General features: G+C 42.2%; 1 protein-coding gene across 4 annotated transcripts in view; it reads right to left on the bottom strand.

Moving 5' to 3' along the window:
• Positions 1 to 27,024, bottom strand: part of LOC142489216 (multidrug and toxin extrusion protein 2-like) — a 524,115-nt gene that overhangs the window by 76,132 nt on the left and 420,959 nt on the right. For all 4 annotated transcript variants that reach the window (XM_075589594.1, XM_075589595.1, XM_075589593.1 and 1 more), the window contains 3 exons: positions 19,602 to 19,671; positions 17,017 to 17,149; positions 3,300 to 3,394 (listed from right to left, as the gene is read on the bottom strand). In XM_075589594.1, the coding sequence (XP_075445709.1) occupies positions 3,300 to 3,394; positions 17,017 to 17,149; positions 19,602 to 19,671 (298 nt within the window). The remainder of the gene's footprint in view (positions 1 to 3,299; positions 3,395 to 17,016; positions 17,150 to 19,601; positions 19,672 to 27,024) is intronic.

The following is a 27,024-nucleotide window of genomic DNA, read 5'->3' as shown; positions in this document are numbered from 1 at the left end:
CAATGAACAAAAATAGATATCAATGACATAAAACCAAGCATTTGCGAAAAAATGCATTGCTTGTCGCTGTATTTAGCTATATCCCTAAAGGGTCACAGATAAAGACATTGGCAGTCAATGGGCAAGCAAAAAAAATAAAAATTAAAAAATACAACCAAGGAGGGTGAAGACATCTAAAAGGTAAGAAAAACATTGAATGTACGTAATTTTTGTTTTTCAGGTATTTTGATTGTATTTTTTCATTAACTGCCAATGTATTTATCTACGCCCCTTTAGGGCTATAGATAAATACAGTGACAAGCAATGCATTTTTAGGCAAATGCATGTTTTTATTTCATTGATACAGTATATATTTTTGTTCATTTTGTTTATTTTGTGTGATTGCTTTTTTTATTTCTGTCTTATTTTTGTTGTTTGCTTTGTTTAATTCTTGTATTTTTTGTATTTGCTTTGTTTAATTCTGGTTAATTTTTGTTGATTTTTTTTATTCTGGTTCATTTTTGGTGATTGTTTTTTTATTTTTAGGTTGCCTATTGACTTCCATAGTGGCTAATCATGATCATATTATATGGGCATGATGTACCACTGTGCCAATCAATGAGTAGAGGGTGGGTGTAGTGGCCTGGGGAGGGTGATTAGGCCACCTGTTGGGTAGCAGGGGAGGGGGGTTTACCCCTTAATTACTATAGCAGTTACTAATCGCTAAGGTGATTAAGGGGTTAATGGCCATTAGTTTGTATTTTATTTTGTTGTGTTCCTGCCAACGGAGGACAAGGACGGGGAGGAAGATGAAGACAGCCTTCATCCTGGCATGGGTAAGCAAAAGTTTTATTTACTTTATGCTGGCTTTTTTTGGAATGGGAAAATAAGCTGTTATCCATATCTGGATAATAGTAATTTTGCCCATTACTGTACTGTATGTGTTGGGGGGGTGTTGGAGGTAGAGGAGGTGGGTAGTAGGGTTGTTGTGTTTTTTAATGTTTGCTGGGGGTAGAGGAATTGGGTATAGGGTGGTTAGCGGGTGATGTTATCCCCTTTATTACCATAGTGGTTCCCACTGCTATGGTAGTGAAGGGGTTAACTCCCCCCGTGACCATAACCGGGACATTTAAACGCACAGGAGATACCAGCACCCCATACCGGGGCCTGTAACTCAGGAAGCAGGTGGTCCCCGGACCTGAAATTAACAGGGTTCAGCTCCAGAGACCCCTTGCTCCTGCACACTAGTATTCAAATTAAAATAAAAACACTGCGATCGTCTGTGAGAAGCTCGCAGGGCAAGAACTTAGAAAAAAATCTGAGATCACTTTGCTGCTACGCCGAGTGGTATTGGCATTTTCTTACCTCACGGTTTGAGATGGTTTCACATTCTTTGGGAATACCGTCATAACACAAATGACAAACCATTCGGCGGGAACATGCCACATAATTTCAGATAGCAGCAAAGTCAACGCTGCTAGAATACAGTAGGCCCCTATGTAAGATAAAAAAAAAGTCTAAAGAGGATGATTGGGAAGAAGCTTATGATTGTACAAATGTACTGTACCTTGTCAAACAAGACGATGGATCAACAATAAAAGACTGTGCACTTATCATAGAAAGAGTTGAATTTCTACAAGAAATTTTACAACAGAAATACAGATGTAGTAGGACTTACTGTCTCCAGAGCCATGGCTGAAAAAGCAAAAAGCTGCAGCTCCGGACATAATGATGCCGCAACATAACTACAAGGGGTCAATGCTTCCGGATTGGATTCCCACAGCGCCGGGGTCACATAGTTTTACCCGGTGCCAGAGACATTAACTCCTGCTACATCTGTAACATGGGCCATATTCAAGCAAATGAATAGCAAGAAGAAAATAGCAATGATGTATCATGTGTCCTTCCAGAAGAAGTAACAAAGGCAATAAAATCCATGAAGAAAAGAAAGGTCACTGGGGAAGATGGAATTATAACTGACATCTTGAAGTAGAGAAAATCCTTGTAAAACACTTTACAAACTGCTTGAATAACAGAAAAATTCCTGAACAATAGAGCAATACCATAGTTATTCTCATCTCATCAAGAAGGCAAAGAAGACCTCATGAACTACACACCAATCAGTCTACTTGAAATAATTTACAAGATTTTTACAAAGCTGCTCACTAATCAGATGCAACAGACTCTGGACTTTGCCCTGCTTAGATAACAATGAACATTTTGCAGTGGCTAGAACACAATAGACCACATTTACAGTAAGTTGTACAAGATGTGCTTTCCTGGAGTAATTAATAAAATCTACCACTCAGTTTCGGGTTCATACAGTAGATTATGGAAAAATATTTGATTCTGTCTACACATTTTAAATGCATTACGAAGACAAAGTGCTGAAGAAACATGCATTTACAGTATATTATAATGAACATTTACAAGAATATCACATACTGTAAATCATTAGAATACATGAAGTCACAAACATAAGGGAATGCAAATGTGCGCAACAGGGAGATACCATGTCACCAAAGCTTTTACCAGCAACACTTGCCAAATTGTTGAAGACATTGAATTGTGAAGAAACGGGATTTAAATTCAACAGTGAATACTTCACTCACCTACAATTTGCAGATTACATTGTTACTTTGGCCACAAGTTCCAAAGAACACAATTAACAAATCAGAGAAGGTGTGCCTTTATATGAATCCCAGAAAGACTAAAGTGTTGTTCAAAAAATGGGTCAACTCTACAATGAAGCTTCTGACAACTCAAATAAGCATGGAAAGATGTATGCTGGGTATTACACAAAGAGACAGGAAAAAGAATAAATGGGTTCGGAAGCAAAAATCTATGACATCATCCCAAGGGTGAAAAAATTGAATTGGCACGGCGCTGTACATATTGCATGAAGAAATAACCATCATTACAGTATATACATATATACAGTACATATATATACACATTTACACACTCATGTACATATAAGTGGGAGTGGGTAACATTGGGGAGGAGACAGTGGGATATTTGAGGGGGGGAGTGATATGGAATAAGGAGTGACAAACTGTAGGGGGAGAATGAAATGTGGAGTGATAATGATATGGTGGAAGGAGTGTGACATGAATGGGGGGACCTGGGTGGATTGTGACATGGCAAGGGATAGAGACACTAACAGGGGAAAAGAAAGTAAAGTGTGGGACAAAAGTGACCATGGGTAAGTATTGAACGGTCAGGATTCAGTAGAGTTGTCACAGAGATGCAAAATACTGTGGCTACAGATACAATGAACTAAGAACTACATTTTCATTTAATTTACAAAGGACACTTACCTCAAGGGAGACATCCTTCCAATTTATCCTTAGATTATATATTATAAAAAAAGCAGACAGGAAGATGCCACATAGAATCATTCCGCTCCAAAGACCTGTGTAATAAAACAAAGGCCTGGAATCTTAAAGCTTTTTAAAACAATCCCACTGACCAAAGAGCTATAAAGAAATGGTCAGAATTCTGTACCAGATGCCCTTGTTTATAGACAAAATATTTGCCCATATTTTCCTTACAAACTTTGCATTCACAATCAGAAAAATGTCGCAAAAAAGTGAAAATTCTCTAATATAGGTTCAAATTTACCCATAAAGCTGCGTAAATTGAAAGTTAGAATCAGGTAGGGAACCCTCGCTACTGCCAAGCACAGGTTTGAGCGGTGCTCTTGGGTAATTATTGATAATGAGAAAAGATAAAGATAAGTAACCCAAGTTTTAGCACTCTGGTTCACACTCTGAATGTTTAATGATAAAATTAAAAATACATTTTATTTCTTCACACTTAAACTAAAATACAGGGTATTAAAATAACAGGCAAGACACACACTGGATCCTATGTCGAGTGTATAATATATATTCTGTATCCTAATAATGTCGGTAGATGTTGAATACTGTAGATAATTAATCAAATACCTATAGCGGTTCTTGAATGCAAAGAATCCACTTACATTGGTGATTAAGGGGGAGAAAGGATTTGATCAATTGACTGAACTGTCTATGCACATATGCTGCAGACCAATTAGAACTGTGGTAAACTCTTTTTATATTGCCATTCTTACAGGTGGAGATACTTTAGGCTGAGGTCCCACTGCATCCAACGGCACGCGCGGGTGCGGCACTCACCTGCTCCTGACTTCCTCAGGCCCCAGTCCCTCCTCACTTCAAGGCTCACTACGCGCTGTGACAGCCAGCAGGGGATGCAACAGGATTGTGTTTCAGTGCGGTGACATGTCACATCATGCGCGAGGGAGCCAAGTAGGTAGTGGGTAAGCAGATTGTCCTGGTGTGTTTAGGGCTGTGAATTTGTCTTTACTGTTTCAACATAGTTTTAGCACTGCAGGCTGGAGTCAGATGAAATCAATGAGAATCTATTTCCCAAGCCTAGTAATTAGTAGACACACTGTAGCCTCTTTAAACCCATCGTTGGCATCCCTCCAACTGATCCCATGGTCACTTTGTCCTAAAGAAGTTAATGACAGACTGGGAATGCAGAAGATATTAAAAGTGCGTTTGTGGGAAAATTACAAGAATTAAATGCGACGGCCAAACCAATAAGTATTTCCCTTGTAACTTAAAAATAAACGTGGGTGAGGCTGCTGCAGTGCTGTGAGCTGCAGTGCTTGTGTTTTAGCCCCGCCACCAGTCATGGCCGCGCCCCGACCCATTTTGGCAACGCCCCCGCGCCTAAAAATGCTCTCTTCGGACCGCAGATTGCGGTGAAGTGCCTTCCACGCGCCGCCTGGATGCAGTGCGGGCGCGCCGGCACATGCAGCGGTGCCTCAGCCTTAGACATGCCTTTCTGGTTGCTGCAGTGCTGCACAATGAATACTTTAATCTCACAATGTATTTGTTTATTAATCAACTGTCTATTGCAGACATAGATGAATAAAGAATATATGGGCGCCCAAGAGGCGAAAAACGCGTCAGAGGATTTCCTTGCTATTTTTGACTTTGGCTGTTATGCCTTATAAAGAAGATTACATTTTCTATACCTACGGCCAACCTCATTTTTCTATCAGCAGTGCCCATTCTCTTTTCTTTTCCATTTTACCTATCAGCGGATTGGAAGCACGCATGGAACAGATAACTGGGATGTGAGTATACCCCCCGGACATGATTGACTTTTTATGCTGTTTGTAGCCAGTGTGGACCTTAGGCCTCGTCCAGGGTGGGAAGCGGCGCATTGGCGCTCCAGCGCTGCGCCCTGCTCGGCCTTGCATTTCCTGGCCGGCTAGGTGCGTGCGCTTCTGGGGGCACAGCCTCTACGTCACGGAGCTGGTTCGCCCTCATTGGCGAACCGCTCACGTGACGCGCTTGCGAGTGGCAAATTCAAATTTGCTCGCTCGGCAAGCGACTGAGCGCCGAGCAGGTGCACCCGCCCGCTCACGCAGGACACGGGCATTGTCGCAACGTGTCTAGCGTGAGCGTGCGTGCCAGCTCAGCGCCACCCTGGACGAGCCTTTAGACACAAGCCGTTTTGCCTTCACGGAACTGCGGGAGTGAATGACCTGACCCTGCAGGAGAGGGCCGCCTACATTGATGTCCCGGCGAAACGGACAGGCTCGGAGACGCGAGAGGTGGGTGAGATGGGGGGGGGAATAAGGAGAGAGGGGGCGTATGAGAGTGAGTGACGATGAGATGGGGTAAGAGTAAGATGGGAGGAGAGAAATGGGAAGAGGGGGGAAATAGAGACGGGGGCTCGCGAGGTGTGAAATGGGGGAGGCTCGCACGACCACTGAAACATGTTGCTCCTCCAGGTGTGCGTTGATTAGTAGTGCAGCGGTTGCGAGACCATAGTAGTCACAGTCCACGTGCTTTACTCGACCTGGTGAGCAGTACGGCTCCAGATTCACTGCTTGGATTTTGGACAGCATTGAGCTAAGTAGGCTACATCTGTGCAACTTTGCACACGACGGCGGGAAGGGATAAGACCGCGCAGGTTAAAGCGGAGGTAAACAGAGACACGGATCTCAGCTTTATTACATCAAGGTCAGCTGCACTCTTTCCTGCATAAGTGTACTCTGGACACTTTACATTTTGATCACATTATGTCTGCACCAAACTTAGATATAGCAACGTAGAACAATTGTGATGCATCAACAATTAGATAGAATCCCATCCATGGCATAAATAAATAGTCAAGATGACAATGGAAAGTCCTGAAACAATGTATAGATGTACAATAGGAGGGGATAAGTGTCTAGTGGGGTCCACTTGACCACCACAGCTTAAACACTGTAACACCCGACCACTTGAGCAAATTCAGCAATAAAGAAGCACAGGTGTCCATATACTATATATATATATATATGACAGGGCACTGCGGCCCTTTACCGGTGTGCTTGCAGGGACGTTCCAGACATCAGGGGCGTGCAGCCCATCGGAATGAAGATACAGCAAGGTAGAGATGGATCATGGAATGCACTGCCAGAGAAATCCAACTCCCAGTGGAACCGGAGACATAAAGCAAAAGCGCACACTCCAATATAGCAATAGGTCTGGTTTGTTGCAGGTAAGGCAACAGCAACAGGACAACACGAACGCACCTACGCGTTTCGTGCACAGAGCACTTTATCAAGGTGACAAGATAGTGATAAAGCTGCTTATTTTATACTTACCTGAGTTGTGCACCGCACTAACGGGTGTGACGTCATCAACCAGCGTCTACAAAGAGGCGCGGTGACACAACGTACACAGCCATAGGCTGGGCAAGTCAGGTGGTATACTGAGTCTTACAATTTTTTCTATTTACTTTAAAATAAACTTTATTTACAAAAAACACATAAACAACATGCAAGAAGCGCATGTAAATACAACATATTAAAACGTAATGAATCTTGCTAAAGCAACAAATTTGCCTGAGTGCAGCAAACATGGGGAAATGAAATAAACTTCCACATAAAGAAGGTCTATAATGATTGTACATTTCCAGTTATTCGTATACACTATTAATGATAACCAAATATATTGATGTTACTGTATGTCAGGTATCAATAAAGATGTTAACCTATTTAACAAGAGGAAATATTTCAAAATGGGAAAAAGCAAGAACATTGATTGGGAAGGCAAAATATAATTATGAATCTAATTATATATAAGGGAATACTGATGTATATATAATATATAATATATTAATTTGTAATTAAAAAATAATAATAAATAATAAGGTTAACAATAAGAGTAATAATAAAGAAAAGAAAAATTAATTAAAAATTAATGTTAAGGAATTTCTTTCTAAGGTAATAATTGTTTCAATGTAAAAATCAAATAACCATTATAAAAAATAATATAAAAAACCATTATAGAAAATGACTTATATCCCAATCAATGTTCATGCCAAGGGGTTCTTTGGTTCTGAGTGTAAAAATCCAATAGGATTCTCGTTTGTCCAAAAGCTTAATTCTATCTCCACCCCTTGGGGATAAGGGGACTTGTTCAATACCTTGGAACGTGAGGAGATTCTCACTACCGTAGGGACAATTTGAAAAATGTTTAGGTACTGGATGGTTCTGATCTTTAATGCGGATTAGTCTGAGATGTTCTAAGATTCTGACCTTTAGCTGTCTAATCGTCCTTCCGACGTATTGACGTCCACAACCGCATTTGAGCAAATATACAATGTAAGTAGAATTACAATTAATAAAAGTTTGAACATTGTAAGTCATTCTTGTAATGGTTGATGTAAACATTTTACTTTGGTTCATATGTACACATACTTTGTATCTAGTGCATGTGTATGTACCCTTAGGTAATGTAGATTTTTTTCTCTTCTCCAGTTCTGAAGAGACTAGGTGATAACGTGTTGGCCAATGTTTTAGCTCGTTTGAATATGACATTAGGGCCCGAGGACACATATGGTTTTAACACTGGATCTAAGGATAAAATATCCCAATGTTTCTTTAGTATGGTTTTGATTGACTGTGCCTGTCTACTGAAAGGCGTAATGAAAGAGGGACTGTCGTTAGATCTCAATCTCTTAAATGATTTCTGTCTAAGTAAAGTGTTTCTATCCATAGTTGAAACCTCTCTCTGTGATCTATCTAAATCCTCTTCTTTGTAACCTCTCTGTAAAAAACGACTATACAAATCATCAGATTTTAATTTAAATTCATAATCACTAGAACAATTGCGACGTGCTCTAATAAATTGTCTTTTCGGTATTCCCTTGAACATGGCTTGAGGATGACAGCTGCTGGCCCGTAAGAAAGTATTGCGTGATTTAGGTTTACGATATAAAGTGGTCTGTATGGTAAGTGCTGTGTCAATATATAAACACAAATCTAAATAATATATGTGTTGATAGTGATAAGAATAAGTGAAAGAGAGATTAAACTCATTTGAATTAAGTGCAGGAATAAACTCAAAAAGTGTAGTGATGTCTCCCTCCCAAATAAACAGAAGATCATCAATGTAACGCCTGTAAAAAAGAATGTGCTCCCTATACTTGTTCATTTCTCCAAACACGTGGAACGACTCCCACCATCCCATAAAGAGGTTGGCGTATGAAGGGGCAAAACTGGTGCCCATGGCCGTTCCACGTGTTTGGAGATAATGGACCCCATTGAAAAGAAAAAAATTGTGGGTGAGTAAAAAGTGAATAGCATCTAATAAAAAAATAACTTGTGCTGGTGCTAAATCAGACCGATTAAGAAAGTGGCGCGCAGCTGTCAAGCCATGTTCATGGGAAATGACGGTATAAAGGGATGTGACATCCAATGTCACCCATACCATATTATGATTCCATACAAACCGATCAAGAGTGGTTAATAAATCACTACTATCTTGGATGTAGGAAGGCAATTGTTGAACAAAGGGCTGAAGGAAAAAATCCACGTAACGTGAGACACCATCTCCCAAAGACTCAATACTAGAGACAATTGGTCTACCCAGAGGTGCGACCAATGTCTTATGAATCTTCGGGAGATGGCATCTCCATCCGATTGGGAGTTGTCTTCCTCCCGTGTGGTGAAAATCGAAACAGTGTGTACCATATTGTCTGTGTCAATTGTGTCAGAATCTCCGCTGTATGGAGTATTGGGGTTACCCTTAGGTTTCAAAATGGATTTTCTATACTTGTTGGATTTATTTTCTGGTGTAGAATGTGAGGGACGTGCATCTCTATTACCTCTTTTATTTGATGTTATTTTCTCCCATGTATATACTTGATGCCGATCATAGTCTAATTTGTCCCTTTCGAACTTTTGTTGTTTTTTATCCATTATAGTTTTTTCTAGATCTTTAATGTTTTTTTCTAGATTCTTATCTAGTTCTCTGAATCCTTCCATTTTGCAAAATTTAGTAAGGTATGTTTGTAAATCTTTAATCTCCTTTTCAAGAGCCAATTTTTCTTTTGTTTTTAATTCTATAATTAATGTTATTAACATAAACGAGCAATCCTTTAAAATGGTCTTCCAGTCATTTCCAAATTGTTGATTTACAAAACCAAACGTAGGGGATTTTTTTTACTCATAACCCTCTTGGTATCCTCTTTACCAGTAAATAATTTTCAAGTGAAATTAGGTCCCACCAGATCCTAGTATCGTTGGTCATTAATTTACTTAATTTCAGAAAGTGGTCTTGAAGCTCTGTCAAATCATCACAGTCCATGCTGGATTGGTTATCAAACACTTTCTTTGCTTTTCTAAGCCTATATCTGTTATCAAGATAACCAAAGATATAATTGGTGGAATCATCAGGGTCATTGTGTTCAATCTCCTCGTCGTCCATGGTTACAAAAAATGTAAAAAATGTAAAAGGAATGTAAATTTATTTAAAAAAATATGTCTGTAAAAAATATATGATTATATAGATTCCATTTGAAATGTGTAACCTTCCCCCACTTGTGTTAAGGGAAAAAAAATGTGTACCAAAAACCTTGCAATAACCAATGATTAGATAACCTATAAGGAGTGTGCCACTTTATATATAACAGGAATCAGTCCAATGAGCAATCACTTGAAGGTAAAGCAACGTAGAACAATTGTGATGCATCAACAATTAGATAGAATTCCATCCATGGCATATATAAATAGTCAAGATGACAATGGAAAGTCCTGAAACAATGTATAGATGTACAATAGGAGGGGATAAGTGTCTAGTGGGGTCCACTTGACCACCACAGCTTAAACACAGTAACACCCGACCACTTGAGCAAATTCAGCAATAAAGAAGCACAGATGTCCATATATATATATATATATATATATATGACAGGGCACTGCAGCCCTTTACCTGTGTGCTTGCAAGGACGTTCCAGACATCAGGGGCGTGCAGCCCATCGGAATGAAGATACAGCAAGGTAGAGATGGATCATCGAATGGACTGCCAGAGAAATCCAACTCCCAGTGGAACCGGAGACATACAGTAAAGCAAAAGCGCACACTCCAATATAGCAATAGGTCTGGTTTAGTGCAGGTAAGGCAACTGCAACAGGACAACACGAACGCACCTACGCGTTTCGTGCACAGAGCACTTTATCAAGGTGACAAGATAGTGACAAAGCTGCTTATTTTATACTTACCGAGTTGTCCTCCGCACTAACGGGTGTGACGTCATCAACCAGCGTCTACAAAGAGGCGCGGTGACGCAACGTTCACAGCCATAGGCTGGGCAAGTCAGGTGGTATACTGAGTCTTACAATTTTTTTCTATTTACTTTAAAATAAACTTTATTTACAAAAAACACATAAACAACATGCAAAAAGCGCAAGTAAATACAACATATTAAAATGTAATGAATCTTGCTAAAGCAGGATTTTTGCCTGAGTGCAGCAAACATGGGGAAATAAAAATAAACTTCCACATAAAGAAGGTCTATAATGATTGTACATTTCCAGTTATTCGTATGCACTATTAATGATAACCAAATATATTGATGTTATGTCAGGTATCAATAAAGCATGTACTCAGGCAAAAAATGAATACCTTGTAGTTCAGAAGGGAACACATTCATGAAGTAGAAAATACATATATATTATTATTATTACAACTACACAACCACCACAACGCATGTTTGTTTTATAGGGATTCATCTCTCTCTGGCAGTGCATTCCATGATCCATCTCTACCTTGCTCCAAACATAGATATAGGCTACTGAAGATTGACTATATATATCTGTTCTAATTATACTCATGGGACTTTATATGGGATCCACACACCCTGTATACTATTAGAGCACACACGCTGTATACTATTAGAGCACTACCTCTACCATTCAGAGTGTGAACCAGAGTGCTAAAACTTGGGTTACTTAAATTGAAAGTTATTTTTCTTTACCACCATTTAAAGAAAAAATTATACATATTATTATTATTATTATTAGAATACATAATAAAATTATACATATTATAATTAATATAAAACATATACAAACAATGTATTACAAAGAGAAAACCGGTACGGAACATTAACGTAATGTAAAATTTAAAAAAATTAAGTGGTTGCAAGAAAATGCACATGGATAATACAGGCATACCCCGCATTAACGTACGCAATGAGTCCAGAGCATGTATGTAAAGCGAAAATGTACTTAAAGTGAAGCACTACCTTTTTTCCACTTATCGATGCATGTACTGTACTGCAATCGTCATGTACGTGCATAACTGATATAAATAATGCATTTGTAACAGGCTATATAGTCTCCCCGCTTGCGCACAGCTTCGGTACAGGTAGGGAGCCGGTATTGCTGTTCAGGACTTGCTGACAGGCACATGCACGAGCTGCCGTTTGCCTATTGGGCGATATGTCCTTACTCGCGAGTGTACTTAAAGTGAGTGTCCTTAAACCGGGGTATGCCTGTACATAATAAGTAATGGAAAGCAAGTTAAGGATAAATAAAGTAAAAAGGAATAGAATTGAAAAGAAATTAGAATTGGTTCCTTCGACTAAAAATAATAATTGTAATACTGTAGATTGTACATAGTCGTGTACGAAGATAAATGGGTGCTTATTTGTTGAACTCATAGAAGATACATTACAATATCAATAGCAGGGTAGCTCTATTTGTTTGGATAAAACCAGGGTGCCTACACCGTTTGACATTTTTTTCAAGGAGTTTTTTAGGGAAGTTGTACATTTTTCTATCTCAATAACTTCTCAAATGTTATGTTTCATACTGGACGAAGATGGAGAAGGGTAGCAACTTCCAATGCCAGGTAATAGCAGATTTGACTGCAACAAAGATGTGTGAAATTAGTTTGTTAGTGTGCTTATTAACATTTGGCAAAAGTTTGCCAAGCAAGATATACCTATAGCGGCGGTTCCCCCTGAGGCCCCTTACCTCCCGATCCGTTGCGGAGGGCCGCAGGTACCGCCAAAGGTTGCGTGGGAGGCAGAGCAGGCGATCGCGCCACCAGCGGCCCCTTTGCAGGGCGCCTCCATGTTCATGTGCAGGCGCAGACGGCGTGTGCATGCGCAATGCTCCTAGGATGGATACAATTCGCACGCTGGAGATCATGCTAGTCGAAAGAGGGACCTCAGAGGAGTAGGTAATGTCCAGGGAACAGTGCTCCTCTGGACTAGGCCAGATCTCTCCCCTTAGGCCCCAGTTAGTCTCCAACTCACTGTAGCTTGTGGCTGGTATAGGGAAAGGCCATAGTAAGGGACCTTTCCTCAGTAGCTGAATATAGTCAGGTGCAGCACTGGTGAGCCGCCACGCGGTGACTGTGGCCTGTGTTCTGGGATCAGACCAGCTACGCAGTAAAGACGGTAAGGTGATATTATCCACGCCGGAATTCCCCCCAAAGGGAGGTGGACGCCATCGTGGATGACAACGTTGGATCAGATGGATTCTCTTTGTTATTCTGCAATACCTAGGTGCTGAAGCCCTGGGCAGGTACCTAACCAAGTGCACTACCACTACACGGGATAGCGCTATCTCCAACACTTTGGGTGGGCCTTGACATTGGGAAAGGGACATCAGGGAATTGGTGCCTGGCACCCAATGTACTCTGGGGGCACTCACTTTTGGTATTAGATTGGGGTCTATATTATTGTGTGGAACAGGGTACTCATATTATTGTGTTCAGTAAAGGCTGTTAGCATATATTTGTGTATATATCATTAGTATTGTTCCTGTAAGGGTCCACCCTTCCAAGTCGGGATCCCATGCAGGTGGAGGCGCTATCACCATAAGAATCAGGTACACCCCAGGCTCCCAGCGTCGGAGGTTCAGGCCTTCTGTGAGCCACAGGTAACGCACCACACACACCATAATCACCATATCTTCAACAGGGTGGGGGAAGTGCTCTACATACCAAAGATCTTTGGGTTATTAATTAAAAAATCAAATCTCAAGTCGGCTTTTTCTTGGGGCAGGATCACCACATATGAAAGATTGTACCAGTGACCACAACCCCTCCAGCATAAGTTAGAGGAAGAAGGAAATGATGTATGTAGTTAGTCAGATGCTTTCGAAAAAATATTTTCTAAAAGGCATTTATATACTTTATATGTGATATTGACTGCTTGTAAGGATCCGAGAGACACGCCGCCCCGGGCGGGCTCCCGTCTTACCTCCGTCTAACACCACGGCCCCCACTCCTTGCAGCACATCTTCGGGACCCACATCTGCAAATCTTCTGGACACCCAGGTACCAGAAGATCCACCGATCTTGTGGAACGAATCTTCTGGTGGCCCGGGATTCAAGGAGACATTAAAGAATATGTCAAGGCATGTTCGACGTGTGCCCGTAACAAAACACCCCGGAGCAAACCACCTGGACTCTTACAACCTCTTCCCATCCCGGATTGCCCTTGGAACAATTTGTCTATGGACTTTATAGTAGAGCTACCTGCTTCCAAGGGGATGAATACCATTCTTGTCATCGTTGACTGCTTTTCCAAGCAGACGCACTTCATCCCATTGAGAGGTCTTCCTATTTCTTCTAAGCTTGCGGATATTTTTGTCAAGGAGATCTTTCTCCTACATGGGGTACCACAAACCATTGTTTCCGACCGAGGGTCACAATTTATTTCCAGGTTCTGGCGTTCCTTTTCTCAAAGGATGGGCATCCCGTTACATTTTTCTTCAGGGTATCAGCCCCAAACTAATGGTCAGACAGAGAGAACCAACCAAACCTTGGAGCAGTACCTGCGTTGTTTCGTCTCGGACACTCAGTGTAACTGGAAGGATCTTCTTCCCTGGGCCGAATTTGCACACAATTCGCTGCGCAACAAATCTACCCGAGAGTTGCCCTTTTTCATAAATTATGGATTCCATCCATCCCGACTTCCGATGGACTCTTTCTCTTCTGGGGTACCAGCGGCAGATAACAGAATTCATCTCCTACAGGATCCATGGAAAGGGATCCAAGAGAATCTTAGAACTGCACCCGCTAGACAGAAACTCCAGGCAGACCGCCATCATCGCGACCCAGGAATTTAGTCCAGGAGACAGGGTGTGATTATCATCCAAAAACATATGCCTCAAGGTGCCCACACTAAAACTGACACCCAGGTTTCTTGGACCCTATTCCATAGTGGAGAAAATCGATCCAGTGACATATTGCCTACGCCTTCCCCCGTCAATGAAGATTCCCCCAGTGTTTCACGTTTCTCTACTGAAACCAGTCTTTCAGAGCTCTCGATTTCCCAACTCTTCCTCACCTCCAGCACCTCTTCTCGTACATGGGTGAATACGAGATTCAATCCATAGTGAACTCCAGGATCTCCAGAGGATCGGTCCAGTATTTAGTGCACTGGAAGGGTTTCGGACATGAGGAGCGGTCCTGGATTCCCCATGACCATCTTCATGCACCCGGACTTCAACGGTTCCATCTGAGGTATCCCCTCAAACCTCTCTGGAGTTGCCCAGAGGTCACTCCTGAAGGGGGGGGGGGTACTGTAAGGATCTGGGAGTCACACCACCCCCGCCTTACCTCCGTCTAACACCACAGCGCCCACTCTCTGTGGCACATCTTTGGGATCCATTTCTACCCTCAGCAGCGCTGCACGCATTTGGCTATCTGCCTAGGACAGAGGCGGAGGGTCCCGCCTCCAGGTTGCGCGCACGCACGGTCTTCGTCGGCGCGTGCACACCGCACACAAGCTCCATGTCAACTATCTCAAACAGTTTAGCCAGCACCTGTCTCCTACATCACTACCCAATCTCTGCTTGCGCTGAGGATGCACCACCGCTCTTTCTCTCCTCCCATTGGTGCCTCTCCCTCCCAGATTAAGGAGCCGAGGACGTTACCCTGTGGGCTGCTCCAACCCTCATCAGTTCCACCTGTCCATGGACCCACTTATCCATAGATTTTGTCGTGGAACTGCCACACTCCAGTTGTATGACTACCATACTGCTAGTGGTCGATCGCTTCACACTTCAAGCCCATTTTGTTCCTCTCAGGAAGATAACCACAGCTTCAGGACTATCTGACAACTTTATTAAGGAGATATTTTGCCTTCATGGAGTCCGCACGGATATAGTCTCAGACCGCGGATCAAAATTCGTCTCATGATTTTGGAAGGTTTTCTGTCGAATGGTCATCTCCCTTCTTTTTTCTTTTTCGTACCACCCCCAGTTCTATGGACTCATGGAAAGGGCCAATCAGTCCTAAGAACAATTCCTGCGATGGTTTGAATGTGAACTACTGGCCGATCAGCACCTGTGGGTCGAGTTTTCCCGCAATTCCAGATACTGGATTCCCGTAGATCCCGTGGCAAGCTACAGTACCTGGTCTATTGGAAGGGTTATGACCCGAAGACGGGGGGTACAGTAAGGATTCTGCTCAATCCGTGCCGGGTTTTGCTGCCAGTTGAGGTTTTCCAGGTCACCTGCCCTTTCTGCTCAAGTTGGCCATTTTCGTTACTGGCAGCCTGCTATATAAGACTGCACTTCCTGGTGAGAGTCACCGAGCAAGGTTGTAACGTTTGCAGTTCCTGTTGTCTACGCTTTCACGCTTTACCCTTTTGTCTGTTTGGATTTCCCTTTTGCTGACCCCGGACCGTCACCCATATCTTGCTGCTTTCTGCCTGCCATGACCCTTTGTCTCTTTACTGGACTTTGCACCACTGCCGCTAGCGCTGACCTCCTGCCTGCTTACCGACTACGGATACTCTAACAGGACTCTGGTCGGTTATTCTACATCCCTACCTCAGCCCTGTGGGTCCGCTTCCTGATTGGAGACGAGCACCATCACAGAATCCTTGCCTTCTCCTGGGACCTTCTCCTGCTTCTTTCTCCATTCACACCAATCATTCTACCACCAAAGAGGACCATAGAGCTAGGACCCTTATCTTCCTTCCTTAAAATATCCCCTATTTGGCCTATCCACCTCCTCCAATCCCTTGCTCATTAACCACTTCCTCACCTCCCACCACACCCATACTCAAGGACTATGGAGGGGAATGGGAACTCAGGCTCCCAGTCATGTTGCCCCTCTTTTTAACTATCTGGAGCACCCCTTTAAATTAAGACATTATTATTCTTATTTGAATTATTATAATAATGTTAAGCTTTTTTAAGTCATGTTAACATTCCAAAGTCCTGCATGTGAGATGTTAGTGGATCTTATGAGATCTTCTGAGTGTGATTTTGAGCTGTTCACTTACTACTGTATCCCAGCAACAGTTGGAAATCTGGACACATTAATCTTTTGGCATTCAAATACTTAAGATGAAAAGATAACTTAAAGAGGGATGGTGATTACAGTATTTAGGTACACAACTGTTTACCTCAAGGTCAAGCATACTTTAACTTAGCTTTGAAAGATTTATTACTATAGCAGGCATCAACATCTCTATACACATTTATATTTTAAGCTTTACTATAAGAAACAGTTAGCAAACACTTTTGTTTAATGGCTTTCTAAGCTACAAAGAGCAGACATTTTGAAAATACACAAGGGATAAAAAGAATGCAGTTTATAAATAGAAGCTCTGCGGGTATAATGATTTAAAGATTACCCCCTCCTGCCAACATGGAACACTGTAAACAAGGCATGGTATAAATGAAGAAATAACAACATTCTGAATGAATCAAGACAGGCTATAAATGCACCTTTTATGCCCACTTTGGCTATGAACATGAGGACAGCAGCAACTGGTAGTCCAATGATGTAATAACCAATGGTGTATATGATGGCCCCAATCTTCTGTCTGCCTATTCCTCTCAGCACACCGCTTGAAACACACTATCGAAAGTACAGAGCAGAGCATTATTCCATTGACATTATTGTATGAAAATAATAACAAATATTCATTTTTTGTGAACATGATTTCAAGGTGAAAACCACAGGCGTTTAACATCAACTCTTGCTAATGTAACACCATGCTTATCATCATTGTACTGTGTGAGCTGTGCAAGGCAAAAGGCAAAGATGCATCATGATCACAAAACCCAACACAGTGTACCTTTGATGATGATAGAAGTGGAACGAAGATTCATCTCTATTGTGTGAGCAAAGATTGCAATTTGTTGCATGGCCAAGGACTTTGCTTTTCTGTAGTTCTATCTTCTACTTACACTATTATTTTGTGGCAGTTGTGTACAATACTTATTTTTGGTGAGTTATTGCAGCCACCACTTGATGCCCATCCTTCATACTAATAGTACTCTGACGGAGAGAAAAGATGTGCAATCTTGAGAGAGCCATCCGGTGCCCTATTCCCTGTCATTGCCATTATGTCAACAAGTAGATGTGCACCTGTTGTAAATGCAACGATTTACACAGGCTGTCTTTGCCATTTTGAAAGCCATCAATAATTATTCCTTTTTTTTCTGAGTGCAGTGGCCGATATGTTCTTGTGCTTCTGTCATGAGGATGTTTTATTGCCTTTTCAACATATTTCTTGAAAATGTTTTACTAGCCACTTCCTTAATGGATTGATTTTTGAATAAATGCAGTGGTTTAAATTATTTGTCTAAGGGCAAAAAAGTCCCCTTAGTTTTATTGTTGCGTTATTGGTATTGACTGCTCACTTCCTTTTCCCCTCCACCTGCATACTGTATTCAATATTAATCCAAAAAATAGAATAAAGAATAAAGAAAAAAACTGTGCACTAACTGTGATAAATAGTGATACACATATATTGCAATATTATATCCTATAGCTCATACCAAATCAATAAGGAATGATATGTGAAAAGTGCACTGAGTGGTTTAGAGGAACATGTGATAAATAAATTAAATATACATACAAAAACCTTAACTCATTTAGGTTGGCTCAACATCACACAACGAAGCATGTAAAAGAGAAAAAAACAAAGTGCACGACTCTCATAAGGTAAAAAAGTACATATATTGTGACAATATAAAGTGTGAAAAAATGCACGAACAAAAAGGTTACAAGTATGGGAGATGGTGTCCACAATAATAAAACAATCCTACGCGTTTCGTAGATCACTCTACTACGGTGTAGGAGAGTTGGTTACATCGTTACTTCTTTGTAACCCTGTGGGTACTTTGTTACGGACACGGTTACTGGGGATGATTGGATACTTTGCAGCATCAGACGAGACAGCTTCTGACCGGACCGGAGGCAGTGTATGCAGATCCTTATGAAGCAAGTCGTCCATACAGTATCCTGGAGTGGTAACATGTACCCTAAACATGCTCTGCTTGTTTGAATAACTTTTTAGTATGTGCATTTTTTCACACTTTATATTGTCACAATATACAGTATGTACTTACAGTATTTACACTTTGAGAGTCATGCGCTTTGTTTTTTTCTCTTTTAAAAAATAGAATAAACAGTAAAAAATAGAGTATAGATAAAAACGTTTAAAAACATGGTTTGGCAAACAACAACAGCAGTTTATAAAAAAACGACATCAAAATAATGAAACTAATAAAGGTAAATACAGTAAATATATAAAATCCAAAGTTTTTCATCCCATAAAAAGTTAAATAAAATAATTTCTTCTTTTTCATAAAAAATATACAGTATATACAGTATAACATTCTAAATGTTGGCATTAAGATCTACAGTAACAGGCATCAATGTTTCTTTTTGGTGGGATAAGTTGTGATATTTTTACCAATACTGCCATTGAATCCTATAGAAACAATGTGATATTCTGTATTATAATTAAACTGGATATGTTGTAATATTTGTGGGAATGAACTCTGCTACATCTGCATGTGAAAGAAACAAAAAAAGAATGCATTCAGCGCCCATGTAGATTAGTGAGAGAAAATTATCGCACTGTATCATGGAGCACATTACATGATATTTTTTTTAATGCATTTCACTTCCCAGCAGCTATTATTATCATCTTGAATAGTGATTTCTGAGTTTGTTAATAGATAAAGTGTGTACATTAACTTCCTCAGTGTTAAAATTATGACAATAACTGAAATCTGCATGATATGGGATTTCTGGGCTGAAAAATATAATTTTAATGGAAAAGTGTAAATTTTGGTCAGTGAGACTACTGTACATGCAAGTCTATTAGGTCAAATCAGTGAGAAGCGTGAAAAATCACTAAGATTTCGCTTTGACATTCTTAATGTCTATTTTTCAGGAGGGAAAAACGCCTGCTAAATATCAAATGCCCAAGACATGGGGTAAACGTGCAATGATTCTACAAAAGAGACAATTCAATATACATTCCATTTTATTTATAAGAACCATTTTTACTTACAGCAATGGATTCAAAGAGGTGGAACACAATGTATATGGGAATCACTTGAGAAACAAGAGCAGCTATGTCTCTGGAAAAAAAAATGTTTTTAAGATAAATCAGCCAGTAAATTATTTTATAATCTAAGGCTGCATATTAAAATAGAGCAGAATCCCCTTATGTGGCACAAAAAGACCCAGTAAATTAAAAGTCAATTTTATTGTAATTAATTAAAATAAAGGTGTAAGGGATTATGGACAAAACGAATAAACATGCAAATAAAAATCGGAGAGGCTTCACAAGGGTGAAGGGGTAACTAGATAACACAGGATAAAAATAAATCAATGCATCTATTACCCGAACCAAAGTTAGTATGCTGTGACTCCTTGTGTCCTAAAGAGGGTTTACTGCACCCTAAATGATGGTGTATCTATGCAGAGGTGTTTAGATTGAACAAATACTATTTGAACTGTATAGCAGACTGTCTGGTACTTCATGAGATCATGGAATATCCCTAAAGACAGTATGGGAGGACAAAAACTAGTTGAAAGTCCTGTAGGTGGATAGAAACTAGCAACCCAGACGAGTGGGTGGGTATTGTAACCCGTCCACTACTGAACAAAATCTATTTATTTGTTCAGTTGGGTAATACTAGGAAAAACACCTCTAACAAGTTACAGAAGTGTTAAGTCCAGTACTCAGCTCAGTGGCTGTAAACAAAAGTAGGCATATGACATCATACAGTAGATATACTCAGCATAAATAAAGATACACTCATATATATATATATATATATATATATGTATCAGAGCGTTCTTGCTGTCCATGGCCACAGCCTTAGGATGCCCTTGCCTCTCCAAATTAGCCGACTTCGCTGGTTAGCTGACATCGCACGTACCCGACGTATGTTTCACCAGTAGGCTTCATTTTGTTAAATAAATCATGACACGGTGTAATATGTCATGTGTTATTGTTCATCTGAGGTTGTATTTACCCAATTGTAAGACCTGCTAAGGAACAGATGATTGTTATTATGTCCTGATATGTAAAACCATAGAATTCAAAGAGGGTGTACTTTCTTTTTCACACAACTGTATGTGGGATTATTCATTAAACTGGGATAGTGCTCCAATTGGTTCCAGCATTAGCCCAACTAAAGCAAAATGTAACGGGTGCTCGCCGCAAACTGGTCAGGACCAGTGGGCCGAGGTGGGAATATTGATACACCAACCTGAAGCTGTGAAGCCACGTCCAGTGTGCAGATTTGTAGTTGTGTAACTGGGTCAAGGATGGAAAGGTGCGGGTCTTAGGGGTTACTAGCCAAGGTCAGGAATAGCAGAGGTATGGATCGTAAGGGTTACTAACTGTGTTTGAGGATTGGAGAGGTATGGATCATAGGGATCACTAGCCGTGGTCGAGGATTGGAGAAATCAGCCATGTCAAAACTAGGCAAGGCAGTGTGCTTGCTATGCTCAGCCAACTTCCTGGTGGAAGAGGCTGAGCCTAAATAGCAGGAGCGACGAATCGGATGCAGGATTACGCCTGCAGGCAGAAGAGAAGATAGACCCAATCAGGCGACTGAAGCTTGATGGGGGCGGAGACGGCGCTCGATCCTCACACAAAGAAATCTGAATAATGAGGCATTACACCAAAGCTACAATAATTCCCAGCATAATTAAGTCACTCTTTGTGCTACAGTACTTATCTCCTCCATTGCTAAGGAGGAAATAGTAAAGGATTGGGAATGAGACAACATATAGAGATCGTACAGGTATTTTGATTACGAGGTTCTGAATCAAGCATTAATACATTTGAAGGTGTTTATTCTGTCTTCAAAGGCTCACAATGAGAGGGCACCCATGAGTCCTAATTACCGTACCTGCTTAGACTGTGCATCCTTTAGCTCCATCTCTAATATGCAGATTGAAAGTAGAAAAATAAGATATGCAACCACATGAAAACAATATGTGACTGAAACAAGATCGAAGGGTATGAATATAAAAAGGGATATATTTAATATTTCATTCTTCCTGTATATTCCCCAACTAAGGGCCTCATGCAGTAAGTGCCAAAAAGCCACTTTTCGCCAGCTTCTCGCAAAAAATGCCTACTGCGATTCAATAAGCCCTGAGAAGCTGCCGATAAGAGCAAAACTCGCCTTTTTTTTTGCCAAAAAAAACTTTTCAGCAGCCGCTTAGCAAAAAGCCACTTTTCAGAGCTCATCGCCAGTTTTTCAAACACGCTCAATTCTAGTAGCCCGAGCAGCTTTTCGCAGCTTCTCGCCACTCTAGAATTGAGAAATTCTGTCTGAAACTGTCCCGCCACAAAAAGTTGGCAGAAGCTGGGGAGAGCAGCTGGTGAGCGGCGAGACGGGATTTAGAAAAAATCAGGCCTTTTTCCTGACTCGGATTGATGCCGGGGGTCTCTGGAGCTGATGCCAATTAATACCAGCACTGGAGACCCCCGGCATGAATCCGATGCATGAAAAATGCATTTACAGCCCACAGTTAATACCGCTAAGATAATGAAGGGGTTAACCCCTCCCGCAACCCACCCGCAAGCAAGGCCTAAACACCCACCCTTGGGGATAATACCCCCTTCACCCACCCCCGCTACCCACAATAAAAACAATACACACTACAGCCCCACAACCCACCTCCTAGGCCCTCAATAAACATTACTATATCAAATACACCACCCACCCCCTGTGCCCCAACAACCATTATACCCCCTTAACATACAGTACATTTTTTTTTATGCACAGGAATTATACTACAGGCCGGTGGTGGCCCTCAGGTGCGCCCGCAGTTGTCCGGGGGTCCTTGCTTGCCTGCAGTACCAATTCTCCGCCCCTGCCTCCTAACACACACAGTACAGTAATGGGCAAAATGACTACTGTATTATCCACATATGGATAATAATGCATTTGCCCATTTAAAATACAATAAGCTGCAGAAATAAAATAAATACATTTTGCACTCACCCCTGCCAGGCTGCCACAATGAAGGCCTCACCCCGTCCATGCCCCCCGGAGCTGCAAAAAATACACAAGAATAAAAAGCGACAATCTAATGACCCTATTAGGCCCCACAGTGCACCAGAGGGGGGTGCCCACAGGTCTGGAGGTCTCCGGTTGGTCCCCGCTAGGCGCCGTGGGCCTCCAGGTGATCCCTGCAGGTCACTGTGGGCCCCAATGGGGTCCACGGGTGGTCCTGCAGGTGTCTGGGGGTCTCTGGGTCATCCCCACAGGTGTCTTGGCGCCCTCAGGGTTCTGGGGCCCTCGGGTCGTCTGTGGGGCCCCCAGTTATTCCCTGCTGGTGCCCCCAGTGGGTCCACAGGTGGTACCCGTGGGCATCCGGGGGCCCTCGGGGGGTACCCATTGGCATCCGGGGGTCCTCAGGTGGTCCCCATAGGTCCCCGCAGACCTAAGGTACCAACCCTGTATGTAAAAAAATAAAACATTGCCTACATTTAAATAAATCATCCCCCCCACCTCCACATACTGTACAGTAATGTGCAAAATAACTATTATCCATATAAGGATAATATATTATTTGCCCATTATTAATCGACCTCCACTGCCCTTCTCCCCCAACGCTGGCATGTCCCACAGCGCGCAGCGAGGGGGAAGGCCGGCCGGGCCAGGGGCCAATCTGCCGCGCCGCAGCCGCCACTGCCCTGCTCTCCCCACCCCGCTGGCATGTCCCGCAGTGCACGGTGAGGGGTAAGTCTGGCCGCCCCAGGGGACAGGGAGCCGCGCCATGGCCATCACTGGCCTGTCCCCCCCCCTTTCCCCAATCTAGTGGTACCTGTGGAGCAGCGCGGCACCACAACGCGCAGGGTGTATGTGAGGTGGCGGGTCGGGTGAAGGGTGAGGGGGGTGGCTGCTTTCTGCGGTGAAAGCAGGCGGAGAGGCTGGAAAGTGTTGCTGTGATGCGTCCGTCCTCTGTGAGTGTTCTGAGAGCGTGGCAGATGGGTAGGCGTGGTCAGCGAACCACGCAGGCCAACGAGAGATGTGCGGGGGCGGGGCCACGGACCAATCTGATTGGCCAGAGGCTGAGTGACAGACCGACGGACCAATCAGATTGCCCATAAGCACAGCAAACATACAAAGTTTTCAGTTATATAGATATAGATGGGCATAATTAACCAATATACAAAGAAATGGTTAAGGATTACCAAAACATGCCCAAATAAAAATATCACATAACATCAAACACAGCACATCTCAAAATAAAATAATCACATAGCTAAATATAAAAAACAGCACATCTCAAAATAAAACACAGCACAGCCAATTAAATCTATAACAAATGCTAATCAAACAATTGAATGGTACAGTAAATAATCTGTGCATCATGTAACACATTATTCACTCAATGCTCAAAATAAAAGAAACAATTACAAACAAGATACAATACCACCCACACAATGATAAAATAAAAACAAAGCAAGAAGTAAACAGACATAAATTACCAAAAATCAAGTAATCCAAGCCAAAATAAATTACACAATTAACTATTAAAACACCAAAACCAAACCATTCTGATATACAGTAAATGAAAGTTCAAAGAAACCACCGTCATCCAAAATCTAGCTACCAAAAAGAAGCCACTATTAAAAAGCAAGCCCCCCCTGAAATAAACTACTTAAAACAGCACTCAAAATTACACCTTACTAAATAAAAACAAACATTACATTGCACCAACATTTCTAAACAAACTACATTTAAAATATATCAAAACAAGCCAAACAAGCATTTGCAAAAAAAAAAACCACATCAATTGTCCCTGTACAGTATGTATGTATATCCATAGGGACAAACATAAATACAGGGGCAATAAATGGGCATACAAATAATTCAATTACAGTAAAAATAAAAAACCAAAACAATCATTGATTGTCCCTGTATGTATGTATGAATATCCATAGGGACATACACAAACACAGGGGCAATAAATGGGCATAAAAAAAAATCACATTCATTTTTTTTTTTAAACCTGTAAAATAAAAATAACATACAGTACATTTAATATTTTTACTTACCTTTAAATGAACTCACCCTCCGAATCCCGGGGACACCGCATACTCACGAACCAATCCACACACAGGAACCAGGTGTAAGAGGACATGTGCAGAGGTATGCAATGGAGACTTTTTAAGGTGAAATTAAATAAGGCTTTTATTGCGCCTGTTTCCTTAACACAAAAAAATCATCCAAACGTATGCAAATAAGGGGTCAAACAAAGCTTCTGTTCCACTTGGGAGTATTTCTAGTTAAACCTGCAGCCGCGGCCCCTTTTAACCTCCTACATACCCTTAAAAATTTGGGGATGTTCTCCGTTTGTCACGGAGTTTCCCGCGCATCAGCCACATTGAGCAGACAGCGCTAATGGCACTTAACATTGAAAGCGCCCGCGGCACCCAAAACGTCTGAAAATGGCCCGCATCTGCCCGCGATTTTAAAAATCACGGGGAAATGGCCGCAGGAGGTTAAAGGCGGCCGCCACTGTATGCAGTCAACAACTCCCTTTAGATTAGCATGTCTCCGAGCCCCAAACATATATCTTGATATGTGCAGATATACAAAAAGTCTTAGGGGGCTATGCACTAAGCAGTGATAAGTCGTTTTAAGAGCGCAAAGTGCTCTTAGAACGTGAAGTTCCGCCGAGCGCTATTCACTAAGCCGCGCTAACAGGCACTTTGCGCTCTAAGACGGACTTTTTATTGAAATTTTTTTAAAGTCCAACTTTGCTCGTACGATCAGCTGTTTGCACTGAATCCTGCCCTTCTGCGGGATTCACTAAGCAACGCAAACTGATCGTACGTGAAAGTTGCGCTGAATAAAGTTCACCAGCCAAAGGTTGGTGATAAAAAAGCAGGACTTAGAAAAAAATCTTTGTTTACCTTTTTGCATGCGCAACACCCATACAACAGACTGGCGGGTATCCCCGGCTGACCCGCGGGTTACGGATGTCCCCGGCTCACCAAGCGGGTGTCCCCGCGGGAGTCCCGGGGTACCCGCAGGCCTGCGGTAACAATGTTGCGCCTCCAAAAATAATAAACAATATTAATAACTGAATACACCCCCCTAACACATACTATACAGTAATGGGCAAAATTACTATTATCCACATATGGATAATAATGCATTTGCCCATTGTAAATACATATAACTTTCAATAAATACAGTTAAAACATATTACACTTACCTTTTACAGGCACACACGATGAAGGCCGTCTTCATCCTCATCTTCATCCTGCCCATGCCCCCTCCGATGCTGCAAGACATACACAAGAATAAAAACATCCAATGTAATGTCCCCTAACCCCTTAATCACCATAGCGGTTATTAACCGCTACAGGCTTTAAGGGGTTAACCCACCCTCACCCACCACTCGGGAGGTCTACATACCCTCCCCCACTAACCCCTCACCCATGAGGCCTAACCACCCTCACCCACTACCCAGCCGGGAGGCCTACCCACATGCCCTTGGGGCCAATACCCCCTCCCCCCACCCCCAGTACCCACAATAAAAACAATACACAGCCCACAATAAACATAATTCTATTTCTTAAATACATAACCCACCCCCTGTGCCCCCCCATAAATACATGATTTATCCTTTTACATACAGGGTTCATACCCCAGCCCCACGCGAGTCCCCGGCGGGCTGACGGGTCACCTGACAGACCTACAGGGTACCAGCAACTTGTTTCATACAGGTTCTGGAGGCCTGTTGGTGGGTCCCGCCAGGCACCATGGCCCCCAGGTGGTCTCCACGGGTCACCGTGGGCCACAATTGGGTCCCCACGGTAGGCCCGTGGATGTCTGGGAGCCCCGGGTCAGACCCACAGGTGTCTGAGGGGCCTCGGGTGGTTCCCACAGGGGTCTGGGGACCCACGCGTGCTCACTACGGGTCCGCAGTGCCCCCACAGATGTGGGACCACCGGTTCTTCCCTGCACACTACGGGTCCGCGGTGCCCCCATGGATGTGAGGCCACCGGTTCTTCCCCACAGACTATGGGTCCGCGGTGCCCCCACAGATGTGGGGCCACCGGTTCTTCCCCGCAGGTGTCACCCGTGGACCACGCAGCCTGATACCCGTGAGATACCCGAGGATACCTCAGGTGGTCTCCAGAGGTCTCACGCAGAACCAAGGAACCAACCCTGAATGTAAAATAAATAAACCGGACCTATACATTCTATACATCAATCCCCCCCATCCCAACACATACAGTACAATAATGTGCAAAATAACTATTATCCAGATATGGATAATAGATTATTTGCCCTTTATGAAACACATAAAACATGCATCAATCAAAACATGAATTTTTAATCTTAAAATCACCACATTGCATGTTCCAATAAATCCAGCATCGATAGTAAATATAACCCAACAAACCAGCAGCTACACAAATGTATATGAAATGTCACACA

The sequence above is a fragment of the Ascaphus truei genome, chromosome 3 (genome assembly GCF_040206685.1).
Source record: "Ascaphus truei isolate aAscTru1 chromosome 3, aAscTru1.hap1, whole genome shotgun sequence".
Taxonomy (NCBI): domain Eukaryota; kingdom Metazoa; phylum Chordata; class Amphibia; order Anura; family Ascaphidae; genus Ascaphus; species Ascaphus truei.
The sequence above is the reverse complement of the archived record's forward strand: the minus strand, read 5'-3'. Positions and strand labels throughout refer to the sequence as shown.